This window comes from Camelina sativa, chromosome 5 (genome assembly GCF_030686135.1).
Source record: "Camelina sativa cultivar CO46 ecotype springtype chromosome 5, ASM3068613v1".
NCBI classification, from domain to species: Eukaryota; Viridiplantae; Streptophyta; class Magnoliopsida; order Brassicales; family Brassicaceae; genus Camelina; species Camelina sativa.
This window is the reverse complement of record NC_141884.1, coordinates 3,042,594-3,065,826: the sequence shown is the minus strand read 5'-3', so window position 1 is coordinate 3,065,826 and position 23,233 is coordinate 3,042,594. Positions and strand designations below refer to the sequence as shown.

Here is a 23,233-nt window from a genome sequence, read left to right as displayed (position 1 = left end):
TCCATGAGAAAACCAATACGTTTAAGAAAACATTCTATATCTTCTGAGCGATGTTATAAACCTTGCAAAGTCTTGACTTTTTTAATTGGGTTTTGGTTCAAGAACAGAGGAAAGAGAAAAGAGAGAGACTTTGAAAAGAAGAATTATATGTAAGTTGACGCTTCCTCATAGAATTGTATTTTTTTTAAAAGCTCTGGCGAAGTTTCAGCTCATCTTAATCTGCGGAATCTTCTTTGTCTCCCTTTCTCTAGCCGGATAAACCCTAGAATTGATTTCGATTCTTTTGGATCCTAATTACCACCTTGTCTGAATTGTTGGAAGCTCTTTGTTGAGCTAAAAAGAATGGGGACTCCGGAATTTCCAGATCTGGGGAAACACTGCTCCGTCGATGTTTGCAAGCAGATCGATTTCTTGCCCTTTACCTGCGACCGTTGCCTCCAGGTCCCTTCTCTCTCTCTCGCTCTCTGTTTTGAATCCACACATGCAAAGAATCGTTTTTTTTTTTCTTATGTTTGTCACGAATTGAATGGTGTATTGCTATTGACTCTTGAAGACTTCTGAATCTACGCGAGAAAAATTGTCCCTTTCCTCTACTATATTACATGCCCACTAGTTTGGTATAGGATTCAGTTTAATGGAGCTTAATTTGAACGGCATTTGACAAAAATTCAACACTTGTTGTGAAGTCAATTAGGTATGTAGAGAGTTCTTGATTCAGGAAAACGCATGCAATGATTCTTATATGTTTCCTTGGTTTGGTTGTTTTGTTCATCACCCTGTTTCTACTAGAAAACTGCCATTGAAGATTCAAAGTGTTATTTTATAGCTTCGTTTCTTGCTCTTGTTTTCTCTGAATCTGTTTGTCAAAATGTTTCTTTGGGTTTGAAGGAGAGAAGTCTTACATTGGTTTTTTATTTCTTAAAAGGTGTTTTGTTTGGATCATCGAAGCTATATGAAACATACTTGTCCAAAAGGTGACAGAGAAGATGTAACTGTGGTTATCTGCCCGCTATGTGCTAAAGGAGTCCGGTTAAACCCAAACGAAGACCCGAACATAACTTGGGAGAAACATGTCAATACTGACTGTGATCCTTCCAACTATGAGAAAGCCACAAAGAAGAAGAAATGTCCTGTTCCAAGATGCAAGGAGCAACTGACATTCTCCAACACCATCAAGTGCCGGGATTGCAATATCGATCACTGCTTAAAACACCGTTTTGGACCTGATCACTCTTGCCCTGGACCGAGGAAACTCCCATTCATGGGTTTCTTGAGTAGTAGTAGCAGCAGCAACAGTAGAAAAGAAGCTAAAACAACAAGACCCAACAAAGCTTCTGCATCATCATCTTCAACTTCGAGATGGTCGAATCTCTTATCTTCAGCAGAAGCAGGAATTAGCAGACTCGGTAACGACATAAGCCAAAAGCTACAGTTTTCGAGCAGCAGCAGCAATGATGGTATCATAGAGGTTTGTCCACAGTGCGGTGCAAAATTCTCTTCAGTTACTAGTCTTGTGGAACATGTAGAGAAAACACATGAGAGGAACAAGAAACAGAGTCATGGCAGCAAAGTCACGGTCGATGTTTGCCCCAAATGTAGCAAAGGATTCCGTGATCCAGTGGATCTTGTGAATCATATCGAAAGGGATCACCGAGGTACATCTAAAGCATAAGAACACATCACAGCTCTTGTGAAAAAAAAGTATTCAACATTGTATTTTTCTCTTCGTTTGACTGTGGATTTAAACAACCAAAAAGAAAATAAAGAGACACATTCTTTGAACTTCGTTTTTAAGGTCAAAAGGACTCCTGTTCAGAAGGCCTTGACTGGTAGATTTGTGAATCGCATATAACAAATTTACAGGTATGCATAACAATTTAACCTTTCTTAACGAACCTAGCGTTGACTTGTATCGTTAGCGAGTTCTCCGCGGGAAATTTTTACCCGCTTTTCCGCGGTAAAAAAAACGACCCCATGTGAACGTCAACGACGTTAATAATAGTGGCAGCTAACTTAACGGTGCATTAAACTTCATGAATTTATTATCATCAGTACCTTTTGTTTATTAAATATAAAACGTGTTCTTGTCGAATGAATTCGATTTTAATTTTTGATAACGAATTTATCTTTAATCTATAATACTTGGCTCACAGTGTTACAAAATAGGGATAATCTTCAAAGTATAATTTATTGAATGTATCAGTATTTAGTATTTTTACACATCATGCCCGCACACAACGTGTGAGTAATTTAAGAACTAATTATAGAATAATTATAAAGATTATTTGCTTTATTTGCACTGTATGAGCTGGCAAAAAAAAATCAATAACTACCCCTGTAATACGTTCTGTAAATCATAGCCGCTGTTATTCGCATCCAACGGCTGAGATTAATAGATTTATTATCTGTAAAGTGTTTTAAGAGAGAATTAACAAAAACAAAAAAGGAATAGCAACGAAACGGCAGAAAGTGGAACCCGCGTCGTGCCGTTGAAACGTATCTGAGGGGAGAAGAGCTCAAAGCTTCGCCGGACGATCCGGTGACTTAATTCTACTCTGAGAGAGAGAGAGAGAGAGAGACAATCTTCGTTCTCAGAGATTGAGAGTTTCGAGTTTTTCCGATCAATCTTTTTTCAGTCATCGGCTGTCTTGGCTTAATCGTGCTGCTTTGATCTGAGGTAAATTGATGTTTGTTTCTGATCAATCTGGGTATTTTGTCATCTGGGTTTGTTGATCATCAGACTTTATGGGAAAATTCGATTTCGGGGGAGTCTGGGTTATATATGGGTTCCCGTTTTGATCAATTTTTTTTTGTTTTTGGAAATTCTTCAGGAGGAAGGGGATTGTGTTTGTGAAAGGAGTGCCTCGGTTTAATCATCGAGCTCTGTTCTCCTTCTTGCCCGAGGAAGCTTTAGGGCTTTTTCGGTGGATCAAGAGGGGAAGGGAGGTTTATCAAAACTTGATTCATCAGGACTTTTGATTGATCGTTTTTTATTGGCGAGAGAATCTGAGAGTAGAGGCAATGAGCTCAGTCTCGGGTGTGATCTCGAGGCAAGTTTTGCCTGTTTGTGGTAGCCTTTGCATTCTTTGCCCTGCCCTCCGTGCAAGGTCTAGACAGCCTGTCAAGAGGTACAAGAAGCTCATTGCTGATATCTTCCCCCGTAATCAGGTTTGTACTTTTTGCCATGTTTTGATTTTCCTTCTCGTTTATAAATTACTGAGATGGTATAACTGATGATTGCTTTGCGTTGACATACATTGCCATTGCTGTTGGAAACACAAAATTATTAAATTAGCCGCTTTCTAGCTGCAGTGACATTTCAAATTTCAATGATGAAATCATGAGTAGTTATGCAATCTGTGTTTCTAAGTTTTGTTTTTAACCTTGCATGCTTTCCCTTTTCTGTGTTAAAGTTCGTCTATCTGCATTTCATTTCGCGTTATGTCATTCTATAGTGAATGAGACATTATATTCTTTGGCACTTAATAGAAAACTGGAGCTTCCCTCTTGGTTGTCTTGGTGGGTTGGTTTATCTTATCACTGCTCACATTTTTGACAGGAGGAGGGCCCAAATGACCGGAAGATAGGAAAACTATGTGAATATGCAGCAAAGAATGCTGTGCGTATGCCAAAGGTATAATTTATCCCTGCCAAGTCTAACAACTTTATTTTTCAAAAACGACTCTTCTGCTGGACTGTAGCAATTCTTTGACATTTGGTTTCACTACATATATTTGAGTCAAATTACTCGTCATAGCAATGTTTTCAGATTGCTGTGTTCCCAAATTCAGTTTTCTGTTGTTGAAATTTACGATTTTACAGATATCAGATTCTCTCGAACAAAGATGTTACAAGGAATTGAGGAATGAGAATTTCCACTCGGCAAAGATAGCCATGTGCATTTACAGAAGGCTTCTGGTCACTTGTAAGGAGCAAATGTGAGGTCATCCTTCTTTTGCTTTCTTTACAAACACTTCAATTTGTTCTCTTATGTCTAAGATACTTTTTGAGATTTACCCAAAACTGTAAACCTTTTATGGAAGCAGGAATATTTTTTCTTAACTTGATTGCTCTTTCTTTGTTCTTTTTTTTGCAGGCCTCTTTTTTCTAGTGGTTTTCTAAGAACGGTGCAAGCTCTTTTGGATCAAAGTCGACAAGATGAAATGCAGATAGTTGGATGTCAGTCTCTTTTCGAATTTGTGAATAATCAGGTCCGCTTCTTACATATTTGATAGAATTCTCTTGTAGCCACACGTTGGGGTGCTATCTGATAGAATGGTCAAGGACATATGAAATAATGATATAGCATGATTGCTACCAATTTTTTCAGAAGGATGGCAGTTCCCTGTTTAACTTAGAAGGCTTTCTCCCAAAGCTGTGCCAATTAGGACTGGAAGGTGGGGATGATGACAGATCGCGGAGCCTGCGTGCAGCAGGACTTCAAGCACTTTCAGCGATGGTAATTCGGTTATGTTTTTATGCTTCTGTAGATACTATTCTTCATTATTGTAAATCTAGAAGTATCTTCTGATGCATTCTGGTCCGTTTATCTATTTCCAGATTTGGCTGATGGGTGAATACTCTCATATCCCCAGCGACTTTGACAATGTAAGTAACTTTCAGGTTATGCACTAGTTTCTTTTGTTATCTTCACAGGCATTCTTTGGTTTTGGGATTTCTATATATTATGATTTGTTATCCTGCATCGAAAGCAATTGATATGTGGTATCTAACAACAGACAAAGTGAAGATTACTCTGTCAGAATTCCTTTCCAAAGTTTCTTGGCCAAAGGTTTAAAATATTATAACAATCTACCAGTCGTGGTTAATTTATATAGAACTGGAAGTTGGATCTTATGGCTAGAATTGTATCTTAGTAGAGTTTTAGGTAGTGGATATTATTACATTCTCTTAACTGATAAATTCGATATTTGCATGGCAGGTTGTCTCAGCAGTCTTGGAAAATTACGGTCACCCGAAAATATCAACGAATGCTAATGATAGTGGCAGAAAATGGGTGGATGAAGTCTTGAAAAACGAAGGTCATGTCGCTTATGCAGATTCCCTCATAACTGTTCCTTCTTGGAGAACAGTTGTGAATGACAAGGGTGAACTAAATGTCAAAATGTAATTTCTTCTTACCTCACTTGTGTCTACGTTTGCCTTTTTGGGTTCTTTTCTTTTATTCAACCTATCGTTTTCTTTTCAGGGAAGATTCCTTGGACCCTAGCTTTTGGTCCAAAGTTTGCCTACGCAACATGGCCAAGCTAGGTGAAGAGGCCACAACCATGAGACGTATACTTGAGTCTTTGTTCCGTTACTTTGACGAGGGCTGTCTATGGTCAACAGAAAATTCGGTTGCATTCCCTGTTTTAAGGGATCTACAGTTTTTGATGGAAATATCTGGTATTTAAGCTCTCGATAGTTTTTATTCATTCCTTCCCACATGATCAGTGCTCTGAAATAGTTCTGCAATTTTGCAGGGCAAAGAACACACTTTCTACTGTCTATGTTGATTAAACACCTTGATCATAAAAGTGTGCTTAAACAGCCAAGCATGCAGCTCAACATTTTAGAGGTTACCTCCTCCCTTGCGGAGAATGCAAAAGTTGAGCACTCAGCAGCAATTGTCAGCGCGATAAGTGATATCATGAGGCACTTGAGAAAATGCATGCATTCTTCTCTAGATGAAGCAAATCTGGGAACTGACGTAGTAAACTGTAACAGAATGGTCAGTGTAGCTGTTGATAAGTGCCTCGTCCAACTAACAAAAAAGGTATATTACTACCTTTCTCAGAGCTAGTTCTTTCTCTTCATATATTCCTCTTAAGAGATGTGAGACTGACTTGTCAAATTCTAAGGTTGGAGACGCTGGCCCAATTCTGGATGCTATGGCTACGATGTTGGAGAATATTTCAGCTGTCACAAACGTAGCAAGAACCACAATTGCTGCTGTTTTTCGCACTGCTCAAATTATAGCCTCTATACCAAATCTGTCATATCAAAACAAGGCAACCTCCCTGTAACATCTACTATTATTTGTTCTCTTGTCGTTGAAATACTAGACCAATGTTAATGAAAATGGCTAAGCTTTTATTACTTTTTTCATTTCAGGCTTTCCCCGAGGCCTTATTCCATCAGTTACTTCAAGCTATGGTCCATCCTGATCATAAAACACGGATTGGCGCACACCGTATATTTTCTGTTGTGCTGGTACCAACCTCAGTATGCCCCCGTCCTTCCTCGACCACTACTGATCTTAAGAAAGGAATGGGTCTTCCTCGTTCACTTTCAAGGACCGCGTCTGTCTTCTCCTCCTCAGCAGCCCTTTTCGAGAAGCTGAAGAATGAGAAATTTTCATCAATGTTAACTTCTGATCAGAGCCAAAAGGAAATGCCTGAGGAAGAATCTGGAAGCAATAGGGGGGAAATCCTTGACAGATTGAAATCTTCATACAGTCAGGCATATAGCAATTGGAATCAACCAGTGACCTCACTCGAAGATAACTCTGTGGATCTTTTAAACTCTGAGCTGGTATATCCTTGCAACCTTTTTTTTTTTCTGAAAAAACTTACTAGAAGAGTAGTACATTTCTTATTGACGATAAATGTGACCCTATAGGCTCTCAACATAAGATTCAGGATAAGACCAAAAGTATATATAGTAAATGAATACAAGTAGCCTCTTGAAACCGCAATAACTTTTGTACCCTACTGTAACTACGGTTCTAATTATATACATGCTTACAGTTCTTAGGTACACGTTGGATCAATCCCCACTCTAATTTTATTTCGTATATGCTCCTCAGGATGCTGTTTATATAAGGCTAAGCAGTCACCAGATAGGTCTTTTGCTTTCATCAATCTGGGCGCAGTCCATATCTCCGGCAAATACACCAGACAATTATGAGGCGATTGCTAACACCTACAGTCTTGTATTGTTGTTCTCTCGTGTTAAGGTAACATATATTTCATATCACAATACTTTTGCCACCTCTGCATCTGAGTGTTTCTTATTGTTTTTTATATATGAGCAGAGCCTCACTAGATCGCCTTATGAATTATTTGCGTACAAAATTTTGTTTGACATGTCACAAAATTCGTATCTTTCAGAACTCAAGTCACGACGCTTTGATTCGAAGTTTCCAAATGGCACTTTCTTTGCGAGATATTTCTTTAATGGAAGGAGGTGAGCTTGCATATGTTTTGATTCCTCCCTGAGTTGAACTTTATCCTTGGTTTTGGTATGGAAATTTTGATGTAGACCCTTATTCCTACTATTCCAGGACCACTTCCTCCATCTCGACGAAGGTCACTCTTTACTCTGGCTGCATCAATGATTCTGTTTTCCTCAAAAGCATTCAATCTTTTTTCTCTGGCGGATTTCACAAAAGTAACACTTCAAGGACCAAGGGTACGTTGATCATTCTGGTGAAAATGTTGCCATGTTGATGTTTTTGTTTCTCTTGGAATCGTTGCACGAAATTACTTCCCCTTGTCTTTTTAACTTCCTCTTCTGCCTGATTCAGCTTGATCCATTCTTGCACTTGGTTGACGATCACAAGTTGAAGGCTGTAAATCCAGATCAGCTCAAAGTTGCTTACGGATGCGAAAAAGATGATTCTTCAGCTTTAGATACTCTTTCCAATATAGCAGTCTCTACTGAGCATAGCAGAGGAACTCTCGTCTATGAAATTGTCAAAAGCTTAGAAGAAATGTGCAATGTAAGTAATTTCTGTCACAACCTCCCAACCAAATTACTCTACCCGAGCTAGCATTCTATATTCTGGTAAATCAATTGATAATCACAGTAAACTAACCAAAAGTCAACTATATCCAGTCTGAAATGGACAAAATGCGGGAGCAGTTGCTCATTGAATTCATGCCAGATGATGCATGTCCACTTGGAACCCGGTTTTTAGAAGACACCCAGAAAACCTATTCCGGAGACGTTAAACCTCAAAAGGTGGTAACAAGTTATTCTGCTTCCCATAGTTTTCTTAAAACCTCAAGATGGAACATCGTATTGAATTATGTTGTGTCTGTCTCTTCAGGACGCGGCACTCTTCTCTCACGAGGATCAAGAATTTGGAGATGGCTCTGAAACCGTAACGAAGAATAATCCTGTAACAGTTTCGGAAATCCCAGACCTCCTGACCGTCAATCAAATTCTAGAATCTGTAAGCTACATGTTCCTTCTTCTTAGAAATTAGATTGCAAAGTCACAGCAAAAGTAACGTACAATATAAACTATACTTCTTTTGTTTTTCGAAGGTCGTTGAGACAACACGTCAAGTGGGTAGAATTTCCTTCCATACTGCAGCTGATGCTTCATACAAAGAAATGACGCTTCATTGTGAGAATCTATTAATGGGAAAACAGCAGAAGATCTCGAGTCTTTTGAATTCTCAGCTACGACATGAAAGTTCTGTTAACTGCTCTCCACGACAACATGATGAAGAGATCACAACCGCAACTTTTCATCCTATGATCAATTCAACATTTTATACTGAGGTATGTATGCCCTAGCGATAACTTACTGTCTTTAATATTGTGTCTGAATTCAGATAATCTGCTTGCAAACCAATCTTAGCCTCTGGTTTTTATCTTCCACGATATCAAACTTAGCCTCTGGTTTGTATTGATCAATAAATTTGCTTAGGTCGAAGTCCCTTTACTGGCGAAAGAATTCGGCATGAAATCGCCAAGAACCCCAGTGGGAACTATTCAGACACAGTGCTTTGCAGAACTACAAAATAACCCAGAAGCATTTAGATTGCCAGCCTCAAGCCCTTACGACAATTTCCTTAAAGCTGCTGGCTGTTGATCATCGGCAGGATCCAAACCATGTTTGGCTTTGAATTCCAGTCAAAGAACTCAAACAAAACATAACAAAGCTAGGTTTGCTTGGTTTTCAAAGTCTTGAGTTTGCGTTCTTTTAGATTCCTTAGCATTATAAATCGGAATTGTCTCCGTCGTGCTATGCTTAGATCATTCCTCGTAGGTTTTTAATTTGTATCTCCTCTTTTGCATTTTCACTTATTCTTTTATCCAATTTATTTGTTTCGTTTTGGTGTGATGTGTAAAAATTGAAGAAGGCCATCTTGTTTTCACGTGGCCTCGTAATCTGAAGATTCTTTTGATTCTACAACAACAAGATGTACATTGGTTCTTCTATGATCTAATATATAATTTGAGTTATAAGGTATGCAAATCAACCATAAGCGATCAATTCATCATAAAACTCTATATAATACACAGAGGAGAAGCACGCATATATAAGAATGCGTTTTTTTGTATATGAACTGTCACCAAAGGAAACTATATATCATCATTCATTTGCTCATTTGATTTGCTTAACCTCTTGAAGCATTTCAACTACTTTCTTCATCTTTGGCCTTTTTGCAGGTGTGATGTCTGTGCAAAGCAATGCAACTTTCAGAGCTGCAAGCATCTCTCTTCTCCAAGCAAAGGACACGGTGCTAAGCTTGGCATCCAGTATCTGTTCCGGTGTTTCGCCTCTCGCTGAAGCTCCATGGACCCATTTCACCAAATCTACCCCCTCTCCAAACTCTTCCTCGACTGGCGCTCTTGAGGTTAGAATCTCAAGCAACACGACTCCGTAGCTGTAAACATTCCCTGGTGCAGTAACTTGCATTGTGTATGCATACTCTGCGGAATAAAACAAGGGAAGGTGTTGGATTTTTTTAATGAAACTATTGGTAACAAAAACAAATTAAAGACTTTATACCAGGAGGAATGTAGCCAAAGGAGCCTGCAACTGAGCTAATACTTGCGGTGCCTCGGGAGGGATCCAATAGTTTTGATATTTCAATCTCCCCAAGCAAAGCTTTGTAACCAGAGTCTAGCAAGACATTGCTCGAGGAAACGTCGAGGTGAATGATGGCGACATGGTGGAGAAACGCTAAACCTTCTGCTACTCCAACAGCTATTGACAGTCTCATTGGCCAATCGGGTTTGTACTCTGGTTTCTTGGTGGACTCATGAATCAGCTGAGTTAAGTTACCATTAGGTAAATGCTGATGCAACAAGAGAGCAACATCTTCGTATATAACAAACCCGATCGGTCTAACCAAATGTTCATGGCAAAGTTTGCTGAGTCTTTCGAGCTCTCTGATCATCTTGTTCTGATGATGAGTTATGGCTCTATCCATTGACTTGAGTTTCTTCACCGAAACAATCATCCCTGAAGGCATAACAGCTTTATAAACTGAACTGAATGTTCCTGTGCTGAGTTTATTTGACTCCTTCATAGCTGCTTTCACAACTGCATCAAGATCAATTCCTTGTTTTAGATTCTCAAGGAAGACATTTCCCGCTATAATCGCCGGTTGCTCATCCTCAACGTTTTCTTCAACATCAACGTTTTTAGCCGCTGCTTTCTCTTGTTTCTCCCTCATCATGAAGAGAAGAACAACCACAGTGACTGATACAAAGACAGCAACACCAGAACCAATCACTGCAAGAACAATCCTGTAGGAGACTCTGTGATTGTATCTCAAATGTTCAAGATCTTCAGAGTATCCACAAGAAGAGCTCAATGGCGCTCCACAAAGCTCTTTATTTCCCGAGAAGCTCGAATTTGGAGACTTTTGAAAGGGAACAAAAACTGGCACTGGACCACTCAAGAGGTTGTTTGAGAAATTAACCTCGATCAAACTCATCATACCTTTTAGTAGCTGTGGTATGGATCCTGTGAGCAAATTGTTAGAGACATCCAATGACACGAGCTTGTCGAGCTTTCCTAACTCGAGAGGCAATGATCCATGAAGATGGTTGAAACTTAAGTTGAGTGCTATCTGCAAGTTCCTCATGCGACCAATCTCGGGAGGAATGGTTCCCGTCAAGTAATTTCTACCCAGTTGGAGTTGAAGCAACTTCACACAGTTTCCAATCTCATTAGGTATGTCTCCTCTTATGGAATTTTGATCAAGAAGCAAGTACTGAAGCCTCTGCATGCTGCAGAGTTCCTTTGGGATAGTTCCGTTGAGTCTGTTGTTGCTCAGATCAAGCTTGTTAAGGTTTCCATGTCCAAGAAACGACTTAGGGATTTCCCCAAAGAGACTATTGCCTGAGAGAATCAGTTCTTGAAGATTCATGAGCTGACCAAGCTCTGTTGGAATGGTTCCAGCAAACCCATTTGCTGCCAAATTCAGCAGAGTGAGATTAGTACACTTTGAGAACTCTGCAACAATCTCACCTGAGAGATTGTTATTGTCTGCTTCAAAGTAGGTAAGTCCACTAATGTTTCCAATTGTCCTCGGAATGACTCCCACAAGCTCATTATTCCCAATTCTAATGCTCGAGAGGCCGCTGCAGTTTCCTACTGCTTCAGGGAGTTCACCAGTCAATCTATTCTGTGTCAAAACCAAAACTTTAAGCTTCCCTTTCTCAAAAATCCCCTTTGGGATCTTCCCCTCAAGCTGGTTTGAGTGAAGATTCAACAATTCCAATTCAGAAACCAAACCTAACCCATTTGGTATCTCACCAACCAAATCATTCTCATAAGCTGTAAACACCCTGAGGTTGCTCAGATTCCCTACCCAGTGAGGTATAGAACCATTTAAGCCGTTTCCAGAGACCTGAAACTCCTCTAACCTCTGTAGCACCATAAGCTCATCAGGTATCTCTCCCACAAGCAAGTTATTAGAAATGTTGAATGCTCTAAGGCCTCTAAGCCTACCAAACTCAACAGGGATTTCGCCAACGAAACGATTCAGAGACAAATCTAGAAACTCAAGCTTAGACAAGTTGCCAAAAGATGCAGGGATTGGTCCATTGAAGTTGTTACCAGAAAGATCTAGATGCCTCAAGCTTCTAAGATCAGAGATAAGAGTGACATTACCTCTAAGCTGAAGGCCTGAGAGGTTAAGCAATTCAACAAAGGAGTTGTTAGCACCACACTTGATCCCAACCCAAGTACAGTAGTCAGTGCCATTGCTACTCCATCCAGGAACTCCAAGCTCTTTACTAATAGCCAACAATGTGGCTTCATCGTTTAGCTGAGCTTCGCAAAACTCAGAATTTGATAAAAACCCAACAATGAGAAGAATAGACATGCACCAAAATGCCATCTTTTGGAAAAATCAGAGTAAGAAGAAAATGAATCACACACTCGTCTTGTTCTTCTTCTTCTTCTTCCCACAAACTACCATTGAAATTGTGAAACTTTTTTTAAGCCAACGGAAGAAAAAGAATGTGAGAGAAGGAAAAAAACACTCTTTAGGCCATGAAAGCCGGATTAAAGCTCTGGTTTTTCTGAAGTCAAGATAACTGTTTCGGAACAAAAAAAAAAACCAATCTTTAAAATTTCTGAGGAAAGAAAGAAAAGTGCTTTTGAGTGTGAGTGTGGCTTAGAGACAAACAGAGAGAGAGAAAGAGAACAAAACCCATAAATTTAGGGAGAAAAATAGGAAAAATCCATGAAAGAAGAGAGCAAGATCATAGAGAGGAGGAGTAGGGTCTATGAGTATAGTAGTAGTAGAAAGAGAGAAGAAGAAGAGAATGCATTTTTATTTAGTAAATCACGAAATTATGATTGCAGAACCAAACAAACAAAGATCCTCACTTCCAGAGGAGAGAGAGAGAGAGACTCTCACACAAAGCAAACGCACTTGCAAAGGAGGGAATTTGTTTTCCTCTTTTTATTTATTTTTATTTTTATTTTGATGATTTTTTATTAAAAGAAAGTAATTTTTTTTAAAAAAATTCTGAAACAAAAAGTTTTATTTGCATCACGAGACAGTGCAAGTGATGAATGAATGAAAGTTGCATAAATCTTTCTGACACATTTTTTCTGCTTTTCTTTTGAATTTTTTTGTTTTAAAAGATTAATAGAGAAAAACTGTACAGTGTACGTTTTTTGATAATTCTTCCTCTGACGTTATTTCTGTAACATACTGATGATAGTTGATACTGTCACAATGTTCAATACCAAAGTGGTAAAAATCTATTTTTCAAATCTACACTCTTTCTCTTCTTTTTTTTTACCTTCTTTCAAAATCTTTTTTTTTTTTTATGTTATTATCTCAAGGTAGATTAAATCCTGATCTTTCCCCTAAGTTTACATCATATCTTTTGGTATAGAAATAGTGAATCAAATAGTAAAAGCTTCAGAATATTTTTTTCTTACTTTTTACTTTACCATAAAGAATTGTAAATTTGTCAATAAGACTTTTACTATTTCAATATAGTAAGACTTTTATGGTAAAGTCTTATTTCAATTTTGTTAAAATAAATAATAATTCAAATAAACTTATAAATTAATGTCATATTATTTAAAATTAATTATTATTTGATATAGTAAGGGTAAAAACGGAATTATATGTTTGTCAAAAAAGCGTAGGTATGAAACTAACAAAATTTATTAGTTTAGGTATTAAATCGCATCTTTTAATTAAATGATGTATTTTTCTTCCAACTAAAAAAGACGAGGTATTAAACGTCCAAATAAAAAATAGATGAGGTATTTTTAAGCTTTTTTCCCTTTACTAAAATCACACTTTCTGAATAGAAACTATTTTCTCTGTTTGTAGGGGAAAATCACTGGGTAGTATTTGTAGCATATATGTTTTGTAATCTAAATTATCGTTAACATCTAAGTTTGACATAGGGAATCTACTTTTGTATGGTGTGTTTTTTTTTGTTGATTACTTAAATAACACGATCGAGGTTTGAAGTTACCAAATTTTGTTGACATTTATGGTCCGTGGATCGGACATACTAATATACTAGTATAAGATTAAAGAATCACACGAGGTGGAAGATTGTTATTATTCGCTCTCAAGGAGACACTACTGTATGTTAATATCAATAGATATGATTAATTTCTCTAGTTTAAGATATAAAATAGTTACTCGTGAAAAAGTTTGTTGTGAGATACTGTACTCAATAGTACACTATGTAATAGACGATTTGTCAAATCTTTAATGTTGGTAGAAGACATGTTTTCTCAAATGTCTGTCCCGAACATCAAGATTAGTATCTTTTGATAATTACATAGTAGTAGTATATTTTTATGAAAATTTTCTCTAAGAACAAAATTAATGTCTTGCATATTAGAAATGAAACATAGCAATTGTACTGGTTTATTTATTGGAGCTGCTTTGTCTTAAGCTTCCGATGCTCCTCAATAAACGACCCAAAACATCGGAAAAATGATGTCGGGAGTATCATATACTTATAGACTATAGTACGTGTTTATCAATGTCTTTGACTATTTAAATTATTAATTGTTCTGGTTTTTATGTTTATTGTTGTTTTATTATTACTAACGAACAACCCAAACAATAAACATTTAGTCTCTTAATAAATTGGGAGAAAAGAAAAAGAAATTAGTATATCATACTATTCCATAATGAATCGTATTTCTTCTATGCTTTTATTCAATAGTATTAAGTTGAAGTATGGTTCTGGATTAACACGTATGGCCATCACACTCAAAGTCAATCTGGAATCCATAAAATCATACTCAATTTGGCAAAAACTAAATTTACAAGCTCTGAGTTATATGTTTCTGTAAGATTAGTGGTCATCAAATTTCAAAAGGATAGGAAGATCAAAGGGAATTTTGCCGATACTTTGCCAAAATGAACAAACAATATATAAATAGAGAGTAATACTGAGATTAAGATGCGGCAAAGAGTTATACTTTATTTTGGAAAAATTAATAAAAGGAGCAAATAAATATGGATTGAGAATAATAGAATGATCAGGAAGGAAGAGTGGGGTTCACTCACGGGATGGGGTAAAAAAAAAAAAGAATGTGGCTCTTACGGTTAGGCAATTGTAGGACCCTTCTCTGTCTGCCCCCCCCCCCCCCCCCCCCGACCACCACCACTCACCAGCCCCGTCCCATCGTTTTTTTCTTCTTCTTTCTTTCTTTCTTTCTTTCTCGTTTATACCTGATTATAATTAGTAACTTTTATAACATTAGCAAACCCAGTTTTATTCTATATAAAACCAAACTAAATTCGAAACCATGTTCATTTCCAAACCAAATACTCCTTTCTCAAAATTCTTTCTTTTCATGTGAGTTCTCACAAGTCACAACTCATGATACCACTAAGACGTTGAACTTCTGGTTTTGCTACAAAAAAGAAAAAGAAAAAAAAAAAACTAATAAGCTCCTCACTATAATGAATACTATTTTTTCGGTACACATAACTAATGTTCGGTTTATTCTGATTGGACATTCATATTTTTTTTACTAGATGAGAGTGCTAATTATGCATATACATTTGCTTGACTGATTGAATATAGTAGAGGAAACAGTTCAAAGATGAATCATAAGATGAGTAGCAAGAAAAAAAAGAGAAGACATAATGATGGAAGCACCTCGTCGCTTTAAACTCGTGAAGAAGGGGAGATAAAGAATGTACCTTAATTGTTTTTAAAATTTGATAGTTAACCAATGATTACAATGAAAACTAAGTCATAATTAGCTTATGAATGCTTTACAATATCAAACTGACTTTCTGCGTAATCATTTGTGAATATTCATGACTTTTGCTTTCGGAACTCTTAAACGAAGATTATGCCGAGATTTATGCTCTCATCATTACGGATTTGTGGGATGTCGTACCAAAACTATTACTACTCTTATTCATAGTTGTTTAGGCTCACCAACCGGTACCATCTAATTAGTGTTTTGTGGAAAATGTTCAATTTTGTTCCTCATCAGAAGTTCATTTCGAAACCATCCATGATTTTTCTAACCCTTCCTTTTTTTTCATAGTATACGATGTAACTTAATAATTTATTTGTATAACCTTATAATTACTTGCTCAGTATTTTTATTCATAGTATACGATGTAACTTAATAATTTATATGTATAAACCTTATAAATATTGAAAGTACAACATTCTACCATTATTGACATTGATTCTATAAAATTGGAAAAGGCATAGTGGTTTTATTATGCTAAGCTAGTGATGTCGGTATGTTATAAACTTATATCATGGATTCAGATTATGGTGGTTGTATGAGATGAAGACGAAAACGGGAAAAAAATACAAGCATAAGTATTAAGTACTGGTTTAACTCGTATTATGAATAATGAAATCGAATAAGATACACCGAGCAAGCTAGTTTATCTAGGAGTTATATAAGACTATTATATGTAGAAAAATATAAAATATAAAAAAAAAAACTAAGAGGAAATGTCAAAAGGACATGACTCGGCTGTCCATCTTGTAGTGTACCAAATGGGGCATGTGGAAGGTTTTAGGAAAGCTATCCCCACTTTTTGTTGATTATTTTCATCATTTTTATCTTTCCTATTGTTTTTTCAAAAGAAAGTGATTATTTAAAAAAATTTCATAGAAATATGTTTTTGGCAGTAATATTGATTGAGACTTAGCTCTCCCTTTATCGGACACATATCATGACCTTTGTTTGGATCATGGTCTGTCCCTCTTCTTTTAAGCATTCGTAGATGTCACTTTTCAACATTAATTTTCTTGATATTGAAAAAACAACAATTCTATTTTCAAACTAGATTTAATCAAGAGGGCCATGGATCTCCCCGTTTGGGAAAATTAAACCGAAACGGAACGGAGCTCGAAAATTGGGCTTATATTTTCTAGGGTATAAACTCATGGGCCTACTGTAGATTTATTATTACATTGCTTTCATAAATTAGAAGTTTGTATTAAACTAAAAACCTTAAATTAGAAATAGAATGTACGTTACGTACAATCTTTTCTTCTCGTTTGATTATTCCTCCCACGACGATGAAATGGGTCGCTAGATACAGAACCCCAAGCCGGCCGATACATAAGACATAACAAGTTTGGAATGTGCCAAAAAAGTTATACTGTATATATATGTGTAACAGTGTGAGTTTAGATTAGATAATATAACTAACTTCGATCTAAAATTGTTGGTTTTTATATATGCGTATAGTATGTATGCAGGATCTATGGGCACAAGCTAGAGTTGAATTTAGCTGATGAGAATTAAATACTGAGTTGTTGGTTTATTGACAATTAGGAGGGAGAAAATATTTCTTCATATACTTTCTTGTTCTTGGAAGAATTCGTCTACCACATGGATCCCTTGTTGTTGGTTGACGATTATATATATACGGATAAAAAAGATCGTTGACTTATCATCAAATATTCACATGACGGGATCCACATTTTCGTATCCATAAATGTTAGCAAGATGTAGAAGACATGAACATGGGAAGACAGCCGAAAGTTGTTGACTCACAAAAAAAAAAGCATATAAAAAGATAAATGAGGATGGAATAAAGCTCTAGCCGGTTAGTGTCACTCCAGATATCTGAAAAAGTTATCATATATAAATTGATATGATCGATCATACAATAAAGATTCATTCGAAATAATTCACTAGAAGAAACCATCTCTGTAATACATTTTTGTACGGCAGAATTACATTAGTAATTGTTTCTAAGATACATTGTACCCAAAAGGACAGAGGAGTACATGTGTATACGTATGTTGTCAAGTTTGTCTAGTATTATTAAATTCAATGAAAGAATCTATCATTACTTTGGAAACATATTTGGTTTTCCAGTAGTATTTGACTCGGAGCGCAAATCACGCCGATGAACCGACACAGAGCATTCGTAATTTCGTATACCTACACATGTAATTAATGATGTAACTAGTTGCTCATTTTTATGCATCCCAAAAGCTAGTTGATTAACATGTATATAACATAATTATCCCCAAAAGAACCGAAAAGTTGTCTATATTTTGCTTGCGATTCAAATTACGTAAGTACAGAAACTCATTGACAATTTGTTATAGTCATATTTAAATTGTGTTTAACAACTCATTTCTTGTATATAGTCATTGACTTTTATCAGAAATTAATATAGCCAAGAAGCCAACATCCGATACTTAGAAGTTCATGCATATTTGGCCAAAGAAAAAAAGAAGTTCATGCATATTGATAGAAAGTTACCTTTTAAATGTACAGTCCAGTCCAGCAAATTCATTTTTATAGACGAGTAGTATGCATAGACTTAATAAATCTACAAGTAATACTATAATCTTTGACTTAGTAATCGATACAAAGTATATTAGCTGAAACAGTTAATAACGTCGGTCACATAAACATTAAAGTTATAAACTAAATGAATGATTAAATAATGGCCGTTTAATTATATGTCAACATTTGACGATAAAGCAAATAGCAAGTGGTTTTTGATGAGTAATATGAACGGACAGTACGGCCACACTACAAACAATGCGGCTAATTTTGTGGGGATATTCTTATTCAACGTGCTAGCTCCTGCTTATCTTTGCTATTATCACCTTCGTATTAATACGTACGGTGCATCGCCGTATATACTATAGCATTAATATAACTTTTCTTCCATCATTAAATCATTTTATATTTTGAATAATTCCAGAAGACGACGTATAATTATTAATACGTAGGTCGGCTATATATAGCTCGTAGGAACCTGTGCATATATCACCCATTGTGTAGTAGTAACCTTTTATAAGTGACAATTGCTAGATTTGTTTAGTCGGGCGTCACTTGGCGTAAAAAGCTCACGATGTCTCTCATTGTCTCTCTTTGCTTGGTCTTCCTTTGTTCGCTTTGCCATGGCTCTCATAGCTTGCCTGCGAAACGGACTCCTCATCTTGATGGTAAGACCCATTCGATTAGTGCCTTAACTATCATGTAGGTCGATGCATGCTATTTGTTTTCTTTTGGTATGAATAAGAATTCTAGAAAGTAAATGATATATATCAGGAAAAAGATAAAACAGTTTCGCTATTTTTGGAATTGTCGTGTTGTAAAATTTATTGGTATTTTAGAGTTTTTAGAAATAAAATTGAAAGAAGAAAAAGGATATATACAGCAATATCTTCAGTCACGATCGACCAAATTATATGGCGTTCAAATAGCCAATGTATTCATCAATAAAACTTAACATTACCGGATTACCATATTTGAACATGGACTGATCGATATGGCAGTGATACTAATAATACAAACCGTTAGAGGTTAGACTATTCTTTCGATAATTTTTTGATTAGATTGTGGTAAAGTATAGTATAATATATTAGTAATATATTATATTATAGTTTTCACATTTGGTAAAATATGAATTTTTGGTTTACTGTACATATTTCTGCAGGGCTTCTCCCAAATGGAAACTTTGAGCAAATTCCTAACAAATCAAACATGAGAAAGAGGCAAGTAATTGGCAAATACTCTCTTCCCCATTGGGAAATCTCCGGCCACGTAGAGTTAGTCTCCGGCGGTCCACAACCCGGCAGTTTCTATTTCGCCGTGCCACGTGGAGTCCATGCAGCTAGGCTAGGAAACTTAGCGTCAATATCTCAATACGTGAAAGTGAAGCGTGGGTTGGTCTATTCTCTAACGTTTGGTGTCACGAGGACTTGTGCTCAAGACGAGAACATCAGAATCTCAGTGCCCGGTCAGACCAATGAGCTTCCGATCCAAACGTTGTTCAGTACCAATGGTGGTGATACATACGCTTGGGCTTTTAAAGCAACGTCTGACTTGGTTAAGGTCACTTTCCATAACCCTGGTGTCCAAGAAGACCCTAGTTGTGGCCCCCTCGTTGATGCTGTTGCCATCAAGGAGATTTTGCCCCTCCGGTATACCAATGGTATAACTTTCAATTCCGGTTCAGTTTTGTTCTCTTTCTCATCTAAACCGGTTTAGTATAGATTTAATTTCTGGTTTGAATTAATCTATATTAAACCGGATTAAACCAAAATCCCACATACACATTTCTTTCATTTTTTTGCATTTTGGTCCTAATCTTTTGAATTGTTTTCTCTTTCACCTCTAACTTGTGTACGTAATCAGGAAACCTTGTGAAAAACGGCGGATTTGAGATCGGTCCACACGTATTCAGCAACTTCTCTACCGGAATCTTAATTCCGGCGAAGATACAAGACCTAATCTCACCGCTTCCGGGATGGATCATCGAATCTCTAAAACCAGTCAAATACATCGATAACCGCCACTTCAAGGTCCCATCAGGTCTCGCCGCAATCGAGATCGTCGCCGGGAGAGAAAGCGCAATCGCTCAGATCATCCGTACCGTAGCCGGTAGAAACTACATCCTCTCGTTCGCGGTTGGGGACGCACACAACGGTTGTCACGGATCGATGATGGTTGAGGCGTTTGCGGGAAAAGCAGCGTTTAAAGTTAAGTTCGATTCAAATGGTAAAGGAGCGTTCAAAGGGGGGCGTTTCGCGTTTCGTGCCGATTCGAACCGCACGAGGCTAACGTTCTACAGTGGGTTTTATCATACCAAGCTTCATGATTTTGGACATCTTTGTGGGCCTGTGCTTGACAATGTTAGGGTTGTCTTGGCCCGTTAAATTAATTTTTATTATAACTACATAAACTATAATAATTACTACATTATTCTCTATTCGTCGAAATTAAGACATTATAAAGTCGGTGTTTCGATTTCAATTACATTTTCTGTATACTTCTGTAAACAAATATTTAAATATAAATATTAATGTTTCCTGATCCAATAAATATTGCATGTTAATAATATTGTTTCCTTTTGTATTTGGCAAACAAAAAATAGCAGTCTCAAAGGAGATTTTAAATCTGTGGTTCAGATAGATTACTTATTAAAAAGACGTAAACGTGACCAAAATAAAAATTAGCTTCAAGTTATTTAAAAAACCACGAATAAAGTCAAATCAAAAGCTTATATTTTCTTAGGACGTAAATTAAGTTGATTTGAAGAGCAAATCATGGCGATGATTAATGATTAATCAGCGGAGACCATATGTGGACTGCATTTCATGTCTCTCGTGTGTACACACACACACACATGCGCATTTAATCGTAAATCTCATTTGACTGTTTTCTTTGTTTTAAACGTTAACTTCTTAATATAATATGTTCAACAGCACACACCATATTATTACGTCGGTTGCAGATAAAGAACCAAAAAGATAGTTATGTTTCTATTACGTTAATATATTACAATGTGTATACAGTAATTACAAACTTAGATGAACATAAACATTTACCTAGATTTCGAAATTTTCAATTTGTGGTCAGCGTATGTCCATGATGGTGCATCTTCTAAATCGGATCCAGCGGCAGTTAACAACAATATGAAATCCACTAGCTAGACTTTCTTATTTATGACATCGATATCGCTCGTGATGAGTTACCAATCAAATCGTCTCTCTGTTACAGAAAACTCGTGTTTGGAAGCTTCGTCACATTTTTTTCAGCGTCACATCTGTTATGTCTTAATAACCTCATTTAAAAAAAAAATAATCAACCACATCTGATAATCTCACTGCACACACTAAATACAATTGATTTCTGTTAAGTACTAATTAGTAATATATTTCGATATTTTATAATCGACAGACAATGAGTCATACATTGCGGCTCGTAAGGTGCGGTCTTCAACGTGGTTCGAGTTTCCCTTTGTATACGTCTACAACAACCTTCTTTACATAAACAACATTTTATTGTATATTTCCAAAAATGTACATGCTGCTGCTTCCTCTTCGTTTCTTATGTTATTTATAAAATCTCATGTGATAAGTATGACCCCTATATATATAGCCCACATGACCCTCATTGAAATAGGCGAACTAATTAATAAGTCTTTAAAATGTCCATCTATCACTCTCTTTGCTTTCTCCTCCTCCTCTCTCTCTGCCATGGCTCTTCCAGCCTCCGACCACAACCACGACCACGTAGAATTCCTCATCTAGACGGTAAGACAATCAAATGAAGTTGTCATATTCATTTTTACATATCAGTTAATCCCATACTTATTACATGTGGTTTCCATGCATATATCTGTAGGGCTTCTCCCAAATGGAAACTTCGAGCAAATCCCTCTCAAATCACACATGAAGGGTCGACAAATAATCGGCGCCAACTCTCTCCCTCACTGGCAAATCGCCGGCCACGTGGAGCTAGTCTCCGGCGGACCTCAGCCGGGAGGATTTTATTTTCCAGTCCCACGTGGAGTCCACGCGGTTAGACTAGGAAACTTAGGAACCATCTCTCAGGACGTGAAAGTGAAGAGTGGCTTAGTCTACTCTCTAACGTTCGGAGCAACTAGAACTTGCGCTCAGGACGAGAATATCAAAGTCTCTGTGCCTGGTCAGGCCAATGAGCTTCCGATCCAGACCGTCTTTAGCTCAGATGGTGGAGACACTTACGCTTGGGCTTTCATGGCAATGTCCGATGTGGTTAAGGTCAGTTTCCATAACCCTGGTGTTCAAGAAGACCACACCTGTGGACCTCTCTTAGATGTTGTCGCTATCAAGGAGATTCTTCCTCTCCGGTATACCAGAGGTAAATCAATTCACCGGTACATATATATCCGGTTTACTTTATATTTTTTGTTGCATGGATGATCTTTATAATTTAGCTTTGTGATTAATTCAGCCTGTAACTTTGTTTTTGCCATCTTAGGTAACTTGGTGAAAAATGGAGGTTTCGAGATTGGTCCACATGTTTTCGCTAATTTCTCAACCGGAATCTTGATCCCCGCAAGAATCCAAGATTTGATCTCCCCGCTTCCAGGATGGATCGTTGAGTCCCTCAAACCGGTGAAATACATCGACAGGCGTCATTTTAAGGTTCCTTATGGACAAGCAGCCGTTGAGCTCGTTGCCGGAAGAGAAAGTGCAATCGCTCAGATCATCCGTACCGTCGTTGGCAAAGCATACATCCTCTCATACGCGGTGGGAGATGCGCAAAACGGCTGTCACGGGTCGATGATGGTGGAAGCGTTCGTGGGAAGAGAGCCGTTTAAGCTTTCTTTTATGTCGGAAGGTAAAGGAGAGTTCAAAACAGGGCATTTCAGGTTTGTTGCCGATTCGAACCGAACGAGGCTAACATTTTATAGTGCGTTTTATCATACTAAGCTTCATGATTTTGGCCATCTTTGTGGGCCTGTTCTTGATAGCGTTGTTGTTCTTCCCGCCCATTAACAATGTGTCGGTCTTAATTCTTACTAGTCTGAATATTTATATTATTATTACAATAAGAAGAAACACGATATTTCTATTCGTAAGGAATTTGTGGTTGCACGTTACATTTTCTTATTGTTGTTAGTCTTGTAACTCATACCAGTGATGCAGAAATTATATCTAATATTATATGTATGGAAACTCTGTGGAAGTTGTTAAATGAAATTATAAATGAAGGATGATAGAGATTTTGACCTTAGCAGAGATATAAAAAACAT

General features: G+C 37.1%; 5 protein-coding genes across 9 annotated transcripts; 4 read left to right on the top strand and 1 right to left on the bottom strand.

Annotated features, from left to right (window-relative positions):
* The first annotated feature begins 6 nt into the window (after positions 1-6).
* LOC104785203 (zinc finger AN1 and C2H2 domain-containing stress-associated protein 11) lies at positions 7-2,150 on the top strand. 2 transcript variants are annotated; one of them, XM_087451957.1, is made up of 3 exons: positions 7-149; positions 252-441; positions 926-1,782. In XM_087451957.1, exons 2-3 carry the CDS (start codon positions 343-345, stop codon positions 1,670-1,672), a joined length of 846 nt encoding a protein of 281 aa, XP_087308083.1. In that variant the 5' UTR covers positions 7-149; positions 252-342; the 3' UTR covers positions 1,673-1,782. The 2 variants fall into 2 exon arrangements, with proteins under 2 accessions (XP_087308083.1, XP_087308082.1); XM_087451956.1 differs by lacking the exon at positions 7-149 and adding an exon at positions 1,796-2,150 and having other exon boundaries at positions 208-441; positions 926-1,655.
* LOC104785201 (protein SEMI-ROLLED LEAF 2) lies at positions 2,100-9,207 on the top strand. 4 transcript variants are annotated; one of them, XM_010510367.3, is made up of 20 exons: positions 2,100-2,677; positions 2,832-3,168; positions 3,560-3,634; positions 3,823-3,938; positions 4,097-4,211; positions 4,331-4,459; positions 4,561-4,608; positions 4,943-5,127; positions 5,210-5,406; positions 5,484-5,776; positions 5,862-6,011; positions 6,115-6,534; positions 6,809-6,958; positions 7,113-7,188; positions 7,286-7,413; positions 7,529-7,723; positions 7,840-7,965; positions 8,054-8,179; positions 8,274-8,513; positions 8,662-9,207. In XM_010510367.3, exons 2-20 carry the CDS (start codon positions 3,022-3,024, stop codon positions 8,824-8,826), a joined length of 3,081 nt encoding a protein of 1,026 aa, XP_010508669.2. In that variant the 5' UTR covers positions 2,100-2,677; positions 2,832-3,021; the 3' UTR covers positions 8,827-9,207. The 4 variants fall into 4 exon arrangements, with proteins under 4 accessions (XP_010508669.2, XP_087308078.1, XP_087308080.1 ...); XM_087451952.1 differs by having other exon boundaries at positions 2,165-2,659; XM_087451954.1 differs by having other exon boundaries at positions 2,369-2,659; positions 3,823-3,943.
* LOC104785202 (leucine-rich repeat receptor-like tyrosine-protein kinase PXC3) lies at positions 9,208-13,078 on the bottom strand. The gene is made up of 2 exons (XM_010510369.2): positions 9,751-13,078; positions 9,208-9,671 (listed from the first exon to the last, which is right to left on the bottom strand). Exons 1-2 carry the CDS (start codon positions 12,092-12,094, stop codon positions 9,343-9,345), a joined length of 2,673 nt encoding a protein of 890 aa, XP_010508671.2. The 5' UTR covers positions 12,095-13,078; the 3' UTR covers positions 9,208-9,342.
* A 5,367-nt stretch (positions 13,079-18,445) lies between these two features.
* On the top strand, positions 18,446-20,532 carry LOC104785200 (protein TEEBE-like). The gene is made up of 3 exons (XM_010510366.3): positions 18,446-18,650; positions 19,145-19,642; positions 19,846-20,532. The coding sequence occupies exons 1-3, from the start codon at positions 18,557-18,559 to the stop codon at positions 20,364-20,366; spliced, it is 1,113 nt and encodes a 370-aa protein (XP_010508668.1). The 5' UTR covers positions 18,446-18,556; the 3' UTR covers positions 20,367-20,532.
* Positions 20,533-21,596: 1,064 nt separating this feature from the next.
* On the top strand, positions 21,597-23,063 carry LOC104785198 (protein TEEBE-like). Its single transcript, XM_010510362.3, has 3 exons — positions 21,597-21,746; positions 21,838-22,335; positions 22,456-23,063. The coding sequence occupies exons 1-3, from the start codon at positions 21,641-21,643 to the stop codon at positions 22,974-22,976; spliced, it is 1,125 nt and encodes a 374-aa protein (XP_010508664.1). The 5' UTR covers positions 21,597-21,640; the 3' UTR covers positions 22,977-23,063.
* Positions 23,064-23,233: the final 170 nt, after the last annotated feature.